Genomic DNA, 16,057 nt, shown 5'->3' with positions numbered 1-16,057 from the left:
TCAATAAAAACTGTAATGTTATTATTGTGTATGATCAGCACAAGCAGAAGGAATGACATTTCCAGGAATCTCATAGGCCTACTTTTACAGTATTCCTGTGCATGTATCAAACAAACAAATCCTTGCATTGCTCGCAAGTCTCGGAATCAACTTTTCTCATCGCCAGCCAAAATGTCTAGCTAGTGTTCATTTTACTAGTCAAACACAGAATCCCTAAGGGTCAAAGTGGCTTGCAACTTTTCTTGTCTACCAGCCAAAATTAGTTTTCATCAGCATTTGGTTGGTTTGCGAGTTTAACTTTAGAGCCAATCTAGACTGCAATATACACTCTGTAAGAGTTGAATTAAATGTACACTGTGCAGGAAATGGTCAAAAAAGGTACTGCAACTGTGCTGCTCAGTAATAAACAAATATTTTCTAGTATGGTCCAAGTAGAGTCATTTTTGCAGCTAAAAATGGCTATTTTTGGAAATTCAAAATAGCGGACCATGGAGAAGATCCCCTTTTTCATGTATGAAAAGTGCAGTTTTTCCAGTCATAATGAATACTTAGAATTTGATGGTGGTGGTAGTATTCATGAAAAAGGTAACATTGGTGAATGGGCAGCATGAATTCAGGAAATAAACAACTAAAAATCTCACACAGTGTCCCTTTAACACAGCAAGATTTTAGACCATGGTTAACTTACACATATGCTGATACTTTTAAAAACTGATATTTTTACCCACATACTGTATTTCGATCCCGTTTCACAGGGGCATTTAAGACGCATTTAACCAACCCCCGGTTTTAAAAATAGAACTCGGTTTACATGTAAACAAAAGGCCAAACCAGATGCATTTACAGAAATATCAAATATCCATCTAGGCTACGTGTAATCAGGCCCTTAGCAGAGAGAGTAGAGAGAGAGAGGTTCCATTGACCCATTGTTTCCGGGTTCTATTATTGCAAGGGGGAGGGGGGAAATCCCCCTTTAGGCAGACCTAGGCAGACCTAAGGACTGTTCTATTCAATGCTAGGAGTATTATGACACGCCCTTTTAGGCAGACCGGAACCTGGTCATGTTAGGTGCCCATAGCAACCTATTGCATTGGCATATCTCTGTATACTTAAAGAATCTCTGCCCTTAGTCTCTCGTAGGCATAGTGAAGCAGCGGGGTGCTGACTCATCATGCTGCACCTGCACAGTTTACTGAGCCCAGAGGCCAGCACAGTACACTGGCACACGTCAGCACTTTATTCAAATCAAATCAAGGAGACAGAAAACAAACCAGAATGGAGACAAACTAATCCTACTTTATAAACAAATCCTGGTGTGCCACAGTAAATTAAAAAGCTGCTTGTGACAACTGTCCACTTGTTGACAGGGGGGTGGGGGGAGAAATGGGGTCAGCTGTCCTGGGCCCAGAATTGGGACTCTGTTATATTGTATTGGGTAGGGGGCCCTTTCAGAGGACTTTGTTCTGGGTCTGGGGCCAATGATTAATGCTTGGTTGTAATTGTGTGTACACTTGTGCATGTAATCATAAGATATATCACATGTACCAACACCCATGGTAATATCAATAGATAACACTCAATGGGGGCACTTACCAAAATTAACATGTCTTCCTCTATTGTTATACATTATTAGCCTAATTATCACAGACTTTCAAATCTCGATTCGATTTGAAGCAATGCCGCTGAAGGTGTTGCGTCACTAGGGCGCAGCCTGGCTACTAAATGATAGCGATACTGAGTTCCTTGTAATCTGGCTGGTCATTTCCACAGAGACTCACAGAGGGCATTCTGACTGATACTGCCACTGGGAGGGAGGGCTTGTGAATGGGGAGGGCATACGGCTTGGACACCAAACATGAAGAGGCATGGAGCAGAGTTCATGTTCAGAGTAGTGCTCCATCTAGTGGGAACAAAGAAGACATGACTATGTAGGCTATACTGGATAACTCAAGTGTTATCCTGCAATTTTAAGTGTACACTGTGTAAGAGTTTCAGTTGTTTATTTCCAGAACACATGCTACCCATTCTTTAATGTTACCTATTTCATGAATACTTACCACCACCATCAAATTTTAAGTAATTCATTATGACTGGGAAAATTGCACTTTTCATGCATGAAATGGGGGATCTTCTCCATGGTCCGACATTTTGAATTTCAAGAAATAGACATTTTTTTAGCTGCAAAAATGACTGTACTTGTATTAGTTTGTAACTTAGTAAATGTTCATGTTAAGATCAAATTTGGATATAGGCAGCCCAGTTTCAATGAGCATCATAGTTGCAGTACCTTTTTCGACCATTCCCTGCACAGTGTACCTTTTAAGGTTTACATGAAATCAACCATCAGAAAAAAAAATGATGTTCCCACCTGCATTATTCATTCCAAACTTAATTAACTGTAAGTTAAAATATTGTAAATGTTGAATAAAGCATCATGAACCATTTACCAGCTGTGTGTCTTTACTAACTGATTAACTATGACTACTATAAAGTAATGAGTATTATATATTACATGAAGAGTGCTATGAGACAAACTCTCATTCTTATGTGTTGTTTACATAATGGATGGACAGATGTCTCTATTCATATAAATAACAATGCCAAGAGGGGGGCAGATGGGGTTAACGTGTTAATCAGACTGGCCTTTGTCCTACAAGGATTAGACGGCAGGATATGTCTCAATCTCGGTCAATTCAAGTTTGGCATGATATGTGATGGGAGGGATTAGGGGGGGAGGAGGCGTCTGAAGACTCCTTTTACTCTGTTCTACTTTCCCTTCTTAAGAATAGAGTGATCCCCAAAAGACAGACATCTCAACAGACAAGTATGAGCATGCTTTGTCAGCAAGTCCTGTCATGATATACACCCTGCAGCCCACATGTCTCCCAGCCCTTTCATTAGAATGGAAACTCACCAACACTCAGAAAAAGCTTAAAAGTTTATTTGTTCGCAAAATAAGATGTGTGTCTGTACAGTCCATGGTTTATGGAGAATAGTGTGTAAAACGTTTTTTTCTTTTGCATGTTCGTTTGGGTACAGAAATATCAAAAAGGCAGTGCAATATATTTTTTTTCAATAAAAACATCCACATACATTATACAATTTTTACATTCCACATTTTTGTACAAGTACAGTATAAATACCTTCATGAAGCACAACCCACAATACATTACTGTAACTGAATGTCAGCCTACCCACCCCCTCTCTCTCTGTCTCTGTCTCTAGGTGCAAAGTCAAAATGAAGAGCCACAAAAAAGAGAAAAGGGAATGCTTCACTGGGTCCTGTATCCAGTTAGTAAAAAAGGGTGCTCATCAAAAAGAACTTGGGCGTCCAAACTTCCATGAAAAGATTAAAAAAACACTATTTGAGGCACTCCTTACTAAAGTTTAAAAAGCCTTTATTAAATACTGGCTACATACTGGCATGTAGCCAGTATTTAATAAAGGCTTTTTAAACTTTAGTAAGGCGTGCCTCAAATAGTGTTTTTTTTATCTTTTCATCAAAATGAAGAGCTTTGTTGCAAAATGACGTATATCCATTTAGGAACATTTTGGGAAATTGACATTTTTGTATTGGGCACTGCACTGCACTGCATTGTAAAATGCATTTTATATAGGTTGAAAAGGATGTTCACACATTGATGATAGGACGTCTGAACACTCATTTCCAATTAGAAAATGCAAAAGTAAAAAATTGGCGCTTACGTCATTTTGCAATGAAATTCTTCGAACAAAATACTACCTTGTGACCTGTCCTGTTGCTCGTGGTCTCTTGCCTGCTGTCATCTCCACCTTGATGGAGTAAACAATAACATTTCTGCTCTAAACCTAGGCAGAGATACTTTTTTCCCCCCAATTCAACATCCTGATTTCAAATTAGATAATGATCAATAAACGTGTACTTATGCAAGACATTGAATAACACTTCCATCATCAATGACGACAATCCTCGTGTCACGAGGCCACACACAACAGGAGAGGATGGGAGGTAGAAGTTTGACTTGAACCCTTAGTCTTTCACCTAATACAGAAGCCTGAAGGTAGAGAAGTGCATCCTGGGTATTTGATCAGATGGCAATTCCTTTACATAGGCACTCCTTTGTGATGAAAGCTCAGACGCGCACGCGCACGCACACGCGCACGCACAGACACACACACACACGCACAGACACAAACACGTATGCATGCATGCATGCATGCACGCACGCACGCGCGCACACACACACACACACACACACACACATACAACCAGCAACAGCTGCAGCCATCGTCTCATGTAGTCCATGTCAGCGCTAGAAAGACATTGGTAGCAAGTAAGTTCAACTTTTTCTTCAAAGGTTTGCATAAAAAGATTGTGTGCAGTAAAATGATGTAATGCAAAGAACTAGGTCAAATGCAAATGACCATGAAAATAGTGGCGATGAAAAAAACAACTGTGTGGGCTACATCATAGTTGACATACTTTTCATATAATGGATTATCAGTGATATGGCCACATCTACATCTACAAGAAGCACATCAGAAACAGGTGAGACGGTGCCAGTTGATTGACAGCAGTGCAAGTCTGTTTCAGAGTCTGTGCTTTCCTTCTGTAGGCCTATGCCCAGCAATGACCGCAGCTACATGCAAGGATATTCTGGATTTTACACGTAATGGTGGCAGTATTTATCAAACGCAAAAATCATGTTAACTCTTAATTCATTCTGAATGTAGCCATATTCAGGGAATATTCTGGTTGCACGACATTGAGTGCGTCTATACACAGTTCAGTACCCCAAATATGATCGGGATATTAACCATCCAGAATTTGTTTGAAAACATAAACACCTTTACCCGACTTTCGTATCCCAGATAAGCCCTTATTTGAGACTGAGAAATTAGGATATGGATATAGGGATATAGGTGGAGTATTCCGACAGAAGCCGGGATACTGACGCATGGAAACACTTTATCCTGGATACCAAGGCATAGATCGTTGTTGCTGGTATCCAGGCATTTGAAGAGAATTCCATAACGGCCAAGAATGTTGTGAGGCATATAACACTCATATAAACACCTTATCCCGAATTTAATCATAACCGGGGTAAGCCTCATATTTGGGATACTGAATTGCATATAAACGCCCTCACTGCTCCACACGACTGGAATATTCCCGAACTTGTTTTAAACAGAATGCTAATGGAGTAATTATATTGGAATACTCCGTACATGTAACTGCTCTCAATGTGTGCCAAGGTTACCTGTACTAGTCATCATCATCATCATCGTCGTCATCATCATCATCATCATCGTCGTCATCATCTCCCTCCTCGCCATCATCATCGTCGTCGTCATCGTCATCATCGCTCTCCTCGTCATCGTCATCGTCCGAGCTGTCTGCCGCGACAGCCTTGGCCACTACCATCAGGTGAATAGCCTCCTCGGGTTTGCTGACATTTACAAGGTTTGTGAGTCACAAGCGCATGTCACACATTCACACAGACACAACCCCCACACCTGGTTTAAACATAACCCTGGCCAGGCCCAGCAACCGAGGAGTACAAATGGGTCAGTTGTCCCAGTACCAAGGAAGAGGCGAGAATTGGGTCTCCATTGGCCTACATTTGGAGGGTGTGTGATTTTGCCCCCCTCAATGCTGTCAGTGGCCCTGACCATAGCTGTGCATGTCAAGTACCCACTCACCGAACCGATTTGAACCACACCAAATCGAACTAAACCTCTCCCACACGAACACATAAACAAACTATGTGCACATCTGGCTTATACTGTATGGCCAGGTGCTGTTGTCAGTGAGTGGCGACAACAGCCTGGGGAGATAACTGTACTTGGGCTCAGATTACCCACAATTCCCTAGTATCAACCAAGGTCAGCCGAAGACCCACTCCCTCCCTCCTACGGACACAGCAGACAGAATGCCCTCCGATGCTTTTCCATAACAGAGCTGTGCTTCTCCGTGTTCTTAGTAGAGAAAATACCCGAGGCCAAAGTAGGAACAGCAATGTTGCAAACTCATTGGGTTGATGTGAGCAGGAAGCATAGGAAGGTTAATATACACATTTGTTTTTCAGTCAATGTGGCGTAGACCCAAGCACAGACCCAAAAGAATAAAGCAAAAAAACAAAACAAAATAAAATGTCCATAATATTATAACAAACATACCCAAACAAAGCACAACCATAACCACCCTCTTTCGAACCACAAATCAGCTTCCCAACAGACCAGGAACGAGAGAGCGAGAGAGGGGGAGACAGAGAGATGATAGCCTCGTCGTACATGGTAGGACTTACGTTCAACTGACATTTATGATAAACCAGGTTAAAAAGGCCCGAATACACAAGATTGACGTTTTCACATAATCAGCCAAAAAATAGTAAATATTAGGGATTAATGAATTGCTGCTTCAAATTGTAGGAATGAGGACATTTCCTGGTTTGTACTGATGCCAGTTGAAGGTAATATGTGGGTCATTGACGTTTTTTACAAGCAGGTGTCAGGATGGTACAACCATAGTTAATAATAACACTACTGTATAAATTAAATGTTTTTTTTGTGTCGTCTAAAGTGGATTATTGTTCTGGATCCTTTAGCATACTCATTGCTTGTACGTAAATGTCCAATTATTAATTTATGGGCTTATCCGAAGTTGAAAGCATATTGGGCTGCTTTTTGAGTCTTTGGTAATGAATACATCGGAGAGCCAGCCTGGGGAACAACTAGTTGTCTTTTGAAAAAGGTTATCATACCACGTAAAAGGCATCCGATTGGCATAATTTTCCTCTACGGTGACAATATTTATTGACATTGACATATAGAATGGCAATAGCTGTATGCATCACTTAACGTCTGATACTAAAAAAGGTCAATGACCCTTGCACATAACAGCACTGTGGTGTTGGACCAGTTGTTGGTATTTACACATCTTCCCTTTCACTTTGCCAATTTGAAGACAAAACAGAATCAATACTAAAAAAGCTACAAGTAAACAAAATAGCACATAAAGTTCTGTCATATTTCTATTATTAAAACATGCCAAATATACAAAATACATTACTATAGATGAATTATAAACTGCTTTGAGTTTAAAACACAAAATCATAAAAGTGAACAGCAATTTGCCACAAAATAATTTTTCAAGCAACACTTAAACATTTAGAGCTACTATAAGAGTCAGACCCTCGTTTCTTGTGACAGTACGTGGCCAAAGACCAAGTGTAAACCGCCAGGGAAAAGAGAGTAGACTCCACCAGCCAACCTCCGCCTCCAATAACCAAGAGTCAAGAGCCAGCATCCAGGACACCTCCAGTCCAGAACCCCCAGGCGGGTGCAGGGGGTGCCTGCCCAGGAGTGGAGCTTCTCTCACCAGACAGTGGGGTCCTTCCACTCGCGCTCCCGTAGCTCCACTTCGGGTTCATGGCTCCGTTTCAGCTTCTTCCGCACCAGCACAAAGATTATGAGGAGGACGATGATGACTCCGATGGCACCACCTACCGACGCCGCCAAGATCTGGATCTCTGAGACTGACGCTGGAGGCACAGGGGAAGAAGAGAGGACACTGCACAACATGTACAAGGACATCTTTGGTCCAACGATACGGCACAAGAGATTACAATGATACACCTTTAATTTCATCAATTAATCTCTAATGTCAATTAATCTCCTTTGATTAGGTTTCAAGGTAATAAATGCAGCGCTAATTCACCCAGAGACAGTGTGTGAGACAGACATCAGAAAGAACAATTCCTGCCCCAAAATTCCACATCTGCTGTTTTTTTTTTGTTTTTTTTTTGTTTGTTTTTTTGCAAAATCCTCTGAGTTAATTATTTGTGGATATGATAATCAGCTGTTTCAGTGAAGGGTTAGAACAAATAAATGGCAGGAATTGTAGTTTCTGAGGCCAAGGTCAGCCACTTGTAGGCATGCAGCACTAACGTACGTACAGTATATCCATGGAAATAACACTACTGATTACTGGAAGTCAAGAGGTGCCAAACACCCGGTTCAGAAGCAACAAGCCGTGCCACAGTTTTCTTTGAACACAGGTGACTTCACTGACTAACTTGCCCACTTGCCTACAGTACTCATAATATCAGCTGATTCTGCGCTGGTTGAATCAAATTCGTGGCAGGGATTTTACTTTTCTGAACCCGGGATTGACACCTCTATCCGCCACAACCACAATGGGCATAATTTTAAATACTCTCAATCAAATGCCAATCCCAGATTGTGTTGCACGTTTTCTATCAACCTACTATATAGATATTGCTTTTTCTCTACTTCTATGTTAGTACATATAGATGAACGCATGAAAATACGCACCATCCTCAAAATCTGTAAGTACCATAAACATGACAATTTTTGATTATGTGCACACAGAAATACATCATATATACTTACAACGTGATGTAATATGTACTGTATCATCTCTCAAAAATGACATACCTTTGTCAGGGCTCTCAAGTTTTGAAGATTGTTTGGAGTGAGATTTAGATACATAAATAAATGGGGGGGAGGGCATCGACCCATCATTACCCATCGACCTATCGACACTAGGTTTCCCTTCAAGCACGCTAGTTAAACAGTTTGATTAGACCAAATACACTATGTATTCAATTTGCTTAATCCTAACCAGTGCTTGAGTTGTAAAATAGCCTATAAGCACCTGGGGATGGTCAGAGATTGATTCTAATTATTGGTGGTTTGGGGGTTTCTCCCCCGAGAAATTTTTGAAAATGTAGTTGTTGAAAGTGCAATTTTAACACAATGTGAAGAAGGGATGTATATTTGATAGGGAGGTGATTTTTGACCATTTTCATTGAGGGGGATGATTTTAGACAATGTTCATTGTGGGGGGATAGCCTAAAATAGGCTAACTGTAGGCATATGTTCTTTATTTTGTATTGACATTATCAGCCCAAATTAAAATAAAGTCCAATCACTTTTTTAGACATCAGACCCAAATAATACCCTTTTTCATTCAATACCATGATATCTCCAGCACTATTGGATGCCCCTGACTTCTTTAGCCTACTTGCACTCTCTTCTACCACTACCTCTGCATTCCTCCATTCTCTGCATCAGTCTGTCTAATATTTGACCACCTCCCATTTTTCTTGTCTCCACGTTCAATCATGTTTGGGAGGGATGATCATCAAACAATCAGCTGGGGTTATAGCCTAGCTAGCATTGTTGCTCTCTTTTAACGTCCCTGTCAAGGCTACATGGGCTGGAAATATTGGTATAAGGAGTAAAAACAGTAGCCTAACTAATACAAGTCTGATATTTTCACCTGTATAAAGTTATCACCTGATGGTCCTGGCTCCTGCGTCTCCAGTTCGCCTACTTGCGATTCGTGAATTTTACAGTTCTCTTTGAACTCTGCTGCGTGCGCTATTGGATGAAACTCTGATCCACTGCTTTGATCTGCCCGACAACCGAACAATCGATTTTCTGATTGGCTGAATAGCGTGGTAACTAGTCTAAACACAGAAGCGCTGTTACCTATTTCTGACGCATCTGTGGATAGGTTGGATGAATTAATGTGCGCCGATTGGATAAGTTATCAAAACTTCAGAGTGTGAAATACCATGTGTGGAGTGTGAGAGTGTGAACTCGCTCAGATGAGTGTGTCACACTCTCAAAGAGTGAGACTTGAGAGCCCTGCTTTGTTATACATTCAGAGGACTGTAGACAGTGTAATACATTTCTATAAATCATTCTAATACGATTTATTGCATCTTTTTAGTGTTACTGAGATGAATCATTTGCATTCTACTTCACACTTTGTTCAGCAAACAAAACATCTTGTCTTGGGCTTTGCATTTGTTGCAATGCTAATACCGAACTTTGGTCGGCTGTTAATGTTGTTTTCAAAGTGCTTCATTAGGTAAATATGATTTGGGTTTGGATTGGAATACCGCACATGCTATTGCGTGTCCAACCTTCATGACTGATCTGATGGTCCACTTACGTTTAAGGACAACCTTGAGAGTGACATCTGCTGCGTAGCCTTCGAAGTCGGGCGGGTTGTGGACCTGGCAACTATAGGTGCCGTTGAAGTGGAACTGGACGTCATTGAGGGTGATGGAGGCATCCTCTCCCATGATGTCCCCTGACCAGACCGCGTGGTCTTTGAAGCGGCCTGCCGTGGGCGGAAAGGGATTGTCCTGGTAGTGGAAAACCTAAAAACCACAGGAGAATTACGTGCATGATGTTATGGACCCAAGAGGCTCCTCTGGCTATATGCATAGGTTATTTTCGTTTACAAACATTGATGTTGTGAGGAGGGGCTGGCAGTCAAACACGTGAGCTCATTTTTTGACTGACAGCAGTTTCCAACAATCATAGGTTGAACAGTGTCACACAGCCAGTGATTATTTACAAACGTGAAACCCATGTATAGGCTAACATTGCCTCCACAGGCGCAGCACGGCTCCATTGATTGCTGGTGCGCGGTGGCCATAGTTGACAAGGGGGGTCAGTTGACCCAAGTCCAGGGAGAGATGGGGACCAGATATTGCTCCTCACAAGATTGTACATGTTGGGTGTACAACTGTAAGGAGCTTTGATAAAAGTGTCAACTAGTGTTTAAATCAACTTACTGTTTCCTCCTCGCCATTGTTTAGTGGTTTGAAACTCCACGAAACAATGACCGAGTCCTCAGAAATGGGCTCCGTCGACTTGAATGAGCAGTGGAGCCTCACATGTGTGCCATTCACTGCCTCCACCTCCTTCGCTTTGGTGTACACGTCTATGGCCTGCACCTGCACTATACCTGTGGGACAGAAACTAGGCATTAGTCTCTTTTTTCTGAAGATATTTTAGGGCTTTTGTGCCTTTATTATTTGTCAGGACAGTGAAGAATAGACAGGAAATGATTGGGAGAGAAAGAAAGAAAGAGAGGAGTAAGGATTGGGAAACAACCCAGGCCGGACTTGAACCCAGATCCCCAGTGTAACAGTGTGGTGCCTTTGTCGTTAAAGCCACTGCCAAGGTCTATGTCCATCTTTCGAATGGAAGTTATTTTACTCTGTATGCTATAACCATGTGCAATAAAACGCACAGAGCGAGAGCGAGAACGAGAGAGAGAGAGAGAGAGAAAGAAAGAACGAAAGAAAGAAAGAAAGAAAGAGAGAGAGAGAGAGAGAGAGAGAGAGAGAGAGAGAGAGAGAGAGAGAGAGAAAGAGAGAGAAAGAGTGAGAACTCAAATGGACAGTAAAACTTCAGCTGCAAATAAAAACACAGTCATTACTCAAGGCCTCAAGGGAATAATTTCTCGCAACCATGAAAAATTAATTTGCTTCGCTCCATAAACAGGGAAAAAAAAACACTCCGAGGTTTTGACTTGTGTAGAGAGAACCTCAAGCACATCCAAAAAGTTAACACGGACCGGTGGCTGCATGTCTCACCACACACAGGAAGGAGGATCTCAAGCATGCCCCACACTTCACACAGACCACTGGTTCTATGGATCACCACACACACAGCCAAGAAAAGACAATAGCTCCCAGTTGCACAAAAGTAATTAGGTACTTAAATACAGCCACAATGCATTGAAAAATAGCATTTAGTTTTATTTCAATGATCTGAGGTTGTGGTAGCTAAGCCTTGACAAAATAGGACTCCAGTCCTGTCCAAGACACAGCTCAAACACCTCTACTGGTACCAGAGATACTGTATTTCTAATACGTTCCTGAGACTTAAATCAACACCCCATTCTACCACTACAGCAGCCAACAGAAATGTGCAGTTTGGGCACCAGAAAGGCCCAGACCCACTATATGAAGAAGACAACGGGAATGCTGCCAGCTGTGAGCTCACCATGCCGCCTCAATACCATACCTTGCCAGCCACCTTGGAAGTAAATAGGATGGATGGCATACTACAGTATTGACAAGGCCGGCCAAAACACCTGCAGCCAGTCTACATTTACCACAGTGGAATTCACTCTCTGCCCTGCTCAAAAGTGAAAGACGCTTGCCAAAAAACCCCAAACTGCATGCAGACACCTGCAGTGCCAGAAAAGGTTTCGAATAACGATCAACTACTACTTGGCTGCTTGGATAACAGGCATCTTTTTTACGATGATGGAAGAAACACTGTGGAGCAACCTTGGGTTAATCTAAGGAATTCAGCGTTCAGGATAAACAACAAGAATCATAGCATGAATGGCAATTGGTCTATTGTAAGGCTTTAGTGTTCTGGTAGAAACTGTTATAACTGTTATATAATACTATGTTTTATGTGTTGTGTTGTGCTTACGCAAAACAGGAAATGGACTATGTGATGTTTTGCTTTTTTACAGAATTACAAAACACTTTAGAACCATCTGTTCCATAGGGATGTGGTGTTGGCACTCATTTAAAAAATACAATTTAAAAAACCTCTCAAAGAACATAAGTGAAGAGAGCAAGCACAACTGCTTACTTCTGATGCTGTCGATAAACAAACAGCATACAATGAATTCAGTGAAGATGTGGGGAATACAGTACATTCATGCAATCTTATTGGCCCATTGAAGCCATGAGGACTCATGTTTGACACAACATGACACATGTCATGCTTATTTACTCTCATATACATTTACTTTCCATTCCGTTTGGCATACCGGTATGCATAATCCACAGAGGAAAATACAGTATTCACCCAGTCGGCTCCTCTGGCCCGCCCATTAAATTGCATTGTTTTCCCCTCCGAATGCTCCACCCGTGCCAATCACTGCCAGTCATTTGGCATATTGATTAGCCAACGTGGGGGAAAACAAGCAATTTCATGGGCGGGCCCAGAGTTGCCGACTGGGTCTATGAAACAAGTGTCACAGTGGCATTTGGAAGCAAAGAATAAGATGACAATTTGAAATGACAGGCGTCATATTTGTCATGCCATGCTTCTCTGCATGAATAAGTAACATAGGCATGCAAAGCTTTCCTGAACAATTGTGAAACACAATGAAACAGAATATTGTTATATCACTGCAAAAACATTGCAACACTGGCATTAAATTATGGCTTCGTTAACCTTCAACATTGCAAATCTTTGTTAAGATTGTGCTTCTAAGATACAAGAGAACTGGTTTGATAAATATGACTTGACAGTAAGTCCAAAATATGAGTCCAAAATATGAATTCCTTATGGCTGACTGTACAAGAAATATCCATTCCATTCAGCTGTCAAGACATAAGGTTGACCTATACCCTTTAAAGGACACAAGATGGAAATGTGTCCTCCTATTACACATGGTGCAGTGTATTCTCTTCATTCAGGCAGTCAACAAAAACAGGGACACATAGGCATATAGCAGCATAGTCATAAAACAATCTCCAGTGTAGTTATGCATAGTAAAACACACCCAAAGCGTTGGCACAGATTTGCACAAACACAATATGAAGAACTTGACTTTATCAGACCACTCCTTAGTTAGGCTGGAGTGCTGACTTTTATCCTGCATTACTCACTGTGATTTACAGTGATTAACAAAATGTATTTTAAATGATATGTGGACAGTTGAGATCTTATTTCCTCAATCTGCTATCAATCTTATTCAGAAGTTAATGGAAATGCAGATTGTAGGCCATGTCATCCTTATTTTTTAAAGGCTGGTTGGTCAGATGAAGCTGCATTGTTGCCTAAGCATTCGTAGGCTATTGCTTGAGTTTCAGGTTGAGTTTCAGGACAGGTGCCAGAACTTGGTATCTGTGACTAAAACGTCGATCATACCCTCGAAGTGCGATATCTGGCGTTTTTTTCCTGGAATAAGACCTAGGCAGCAGGTTGGTGTGTAGGCGATACAGCCGTGTGTTGTTCGCATAAAATTCATGCGTAATTAGTGAATTGGACCGCTCTGGACGCACGCACTAATGGCGGACAGGTTGAAAGTGAGTCACACACCAAACTTCGGTAGAAATGTAGGCTATTCAAGGAAGAGGAACGATCAATTAACTAGCTGGTAGCTCGTAATTCATGTCAGAAATGAATGGCACAATATGTGACACTGCTGTAATGTGAGAATCACCACAAGAAACCAAGTGCTAGTTGAATTTAGGCCGAATTTTCTGTCGACAGCAAAGTAACACCCCCTCTTTCTCTTTCTCACTCACCTGGTGTACCTATGCTTGCCAGCACACCGAACAAGAAAATCCATTTCCGACTCATGTGAACTAGGCCTCGGTCAAGAGTGGTTACACGAATGTTGTTTAAGGTAAGAGTAAACTGATTAATTATTAAATGTAAAATCAAAGAGTGCGATTCGTTGATCCGGCCATTCCAAAAGGTGAAGTTTCCCTTTTAAAGGCGGAGTCAACTTCGTGTCTTGTGAAACCTGTTTTCGTTTGTTCATACTAGTAGCCAATAGGACGTGGCAAATAAAATAACATAAAATAAAATGATGGCAACCATCAAAATGGCATGCTAACGTTATTTTGCCATTTCATGTCTTTCCACATAAATGAATACAGCAGTGAGCCCAATATCAACTCAGAATCCTGTGACAAAATATTTATTATTATTATTATTATTATTATTATTATTATTATTATTATTATTATTATTGCAATTATTATTGCTATTATTATTATATTTTTATTGCTAAATTTTTTCATTATTAAAAAAAGCAAACAGCTGTCTGAATGTATGTCTGGTGAAGACAGTAATATGCTTGCTATGTGCCCATACTTCATAGGCCTACTACTGCAAAACTACCAGAGGTAACATATGGTAGGCTTACTGGAGGTATCCTTGGAGGCAGATAAACAATGATACTTTCCTCAAAATATTGATGCCATTGTTTTTTTGACCCTAATGGTCTTGGCCCCAAGTGAAAATCGGGCTCCTGAGCCTTGGCCGGATGACCAAGGAAGCAACCGGAGGAAAGATATTGAGATGAAGCCAGAGTGAAACCAGAGTGAAACTGCTCCCCTCCTTACAAAAGATTCAATCAGTGATTTCAAGCACAGGTCATCTTCAGTCAATTGTTCCGGATATTCTGAATGTAAACTCAGAGGTGAAAGGGCGGAGATGAGCTCTGCGAGGCTCCAGCCCAATTTAAATGCTGCCTGCTTGAAACCATGCCATTCCACTTTGTTAGTTACCATTGATGCCATTTATGTGGTTATCAACCTTCTTTGAATTACCACCCCTTGACCTCACCATAACCCTCACAACGCCCCCTGACCTCATCATAAGGCTGACAACGCCCCCCTTATTATTAGAAATAAAATGGACTGAGTAAGCACAACCACTAGCTGCTGCGTATGGACCATAATGGATGTCAGTATGAGAACAATAAAATGTCATGAAGTGTTACCCAAAAAAAAAACACACACACACACACACACACACACACACACACACACACACACACACACACACACACACACACACACACTAAACAAACAAAATCATCAATGTGCACTACAGATCTATACCGCTGCATGACTATCTCGGGTGTTTCTTCATAGGAGGCACATCTCAAATGGCATAATGTGAGTTTTAGATAGCAAACTTTACTTTTTTCACATGTGGATTTTTGAGCAGCATTTAACCTATTCTATTACTGATACTGCGCACTACCAATACATTATATACCTGTGCTACGCACCTGTGCACACCTGTCTACTTTCACCAATGTGTGTAGCGTATTATTTTTGGATGCTCTGTGTTTCCCTGGTTGAAGCATATAGTAGGCCTGTTTGCATACAAAATATGTTTTTCATAGGGTACAGCCTAGAGACTAGTATATCAAAGGTTGTATTTTGTAGGTCTACTAATATGTTCCACTATGAGATTGTTTTTTTTTTCTCCATAATTATTATTTTGCCTATTGACCACAAATTAACTCTGCATAGTGCATATTGGTCATGCCACTGTCAGACAGATTGGACACATTCTACAATATGTTCAATGATTTACATTATGGACAAAGCTCTGGCCAGTGACAGCAAGAGATTCAGCATTTTGATAGCATCGTTCTTTCTTTCTTTCTTTCTTTCTTTCTTTCTTTCTTTCTTTCTTTCTTTCTTTCTTTCTTTCTTTCTTTCTTCTCTACATACAGTATATCACCACT

The 16,057-nt window shown here is 41.0% G+C and overlaps 1 protein-coding gene across 2 annotated transcripts; it reads right to left on the bottom strand.

The window, feature by feature from the left end:
* Positions 1-3,476: 3,476 nt before the first annotated feature.
* On the bottom strand, positions 3,477-14,271 carry mpzl2b (myelin protein zero-like 2b). 2 transcript variants are annotated; one of them, XM_063203585.1, is made up of 6 exons: positions 14,094-14,271; positions 10,599-10,771; positions 9,968-10,178; positions 7,361-7,523; positions 5,241-5,429; positions 3,477-4,292 (listed from the first exon to the last, which is right to left on the bottom strand). In XM_063203585.1, exons 1-5 carry the CDS (start codon positions 14,146-14,148, stop codon positions 5,246-5,248), a joined length of 786 nt encoding a protein of 261 aa, XP_063059655.1. In that variant the 5' UTR covers positions 14,149-14,271; the 3' UTR covers positions 3,477-4,292; positions 5,241-5,245. The 2 variants fall into 2 exon arrangements, with proteins under 2 accessions (XP_063059655.1, XP_063059653.1); XM_063203583.1 differs by having other exon boundaries at positions 3,477-5,429.
* Between the last annotated feature and the right edge of the window lie 1,786 nt (positions 14,272-16,057).

Source organism: Engraulis encrasicolus, chromosome 7 (genome assembly GCF_034702125.1).
Source record: "Engraulis encrasicolus isolate BLACKSEA-1 chromosome 7, IST_EnEncr_1.0, whole genome shotgun sequence".
Taxonomy (NCBI): domain Eukaryota; kingdom Metazoa; phylum Chordata; class Actinopteri; order Clupeiformes; family Engraulidae; genus Engraulis; species Engraulis encrasicolus.
This window is presented reverse-complemented; position numbering and strand designations above follow the sequence as displayed.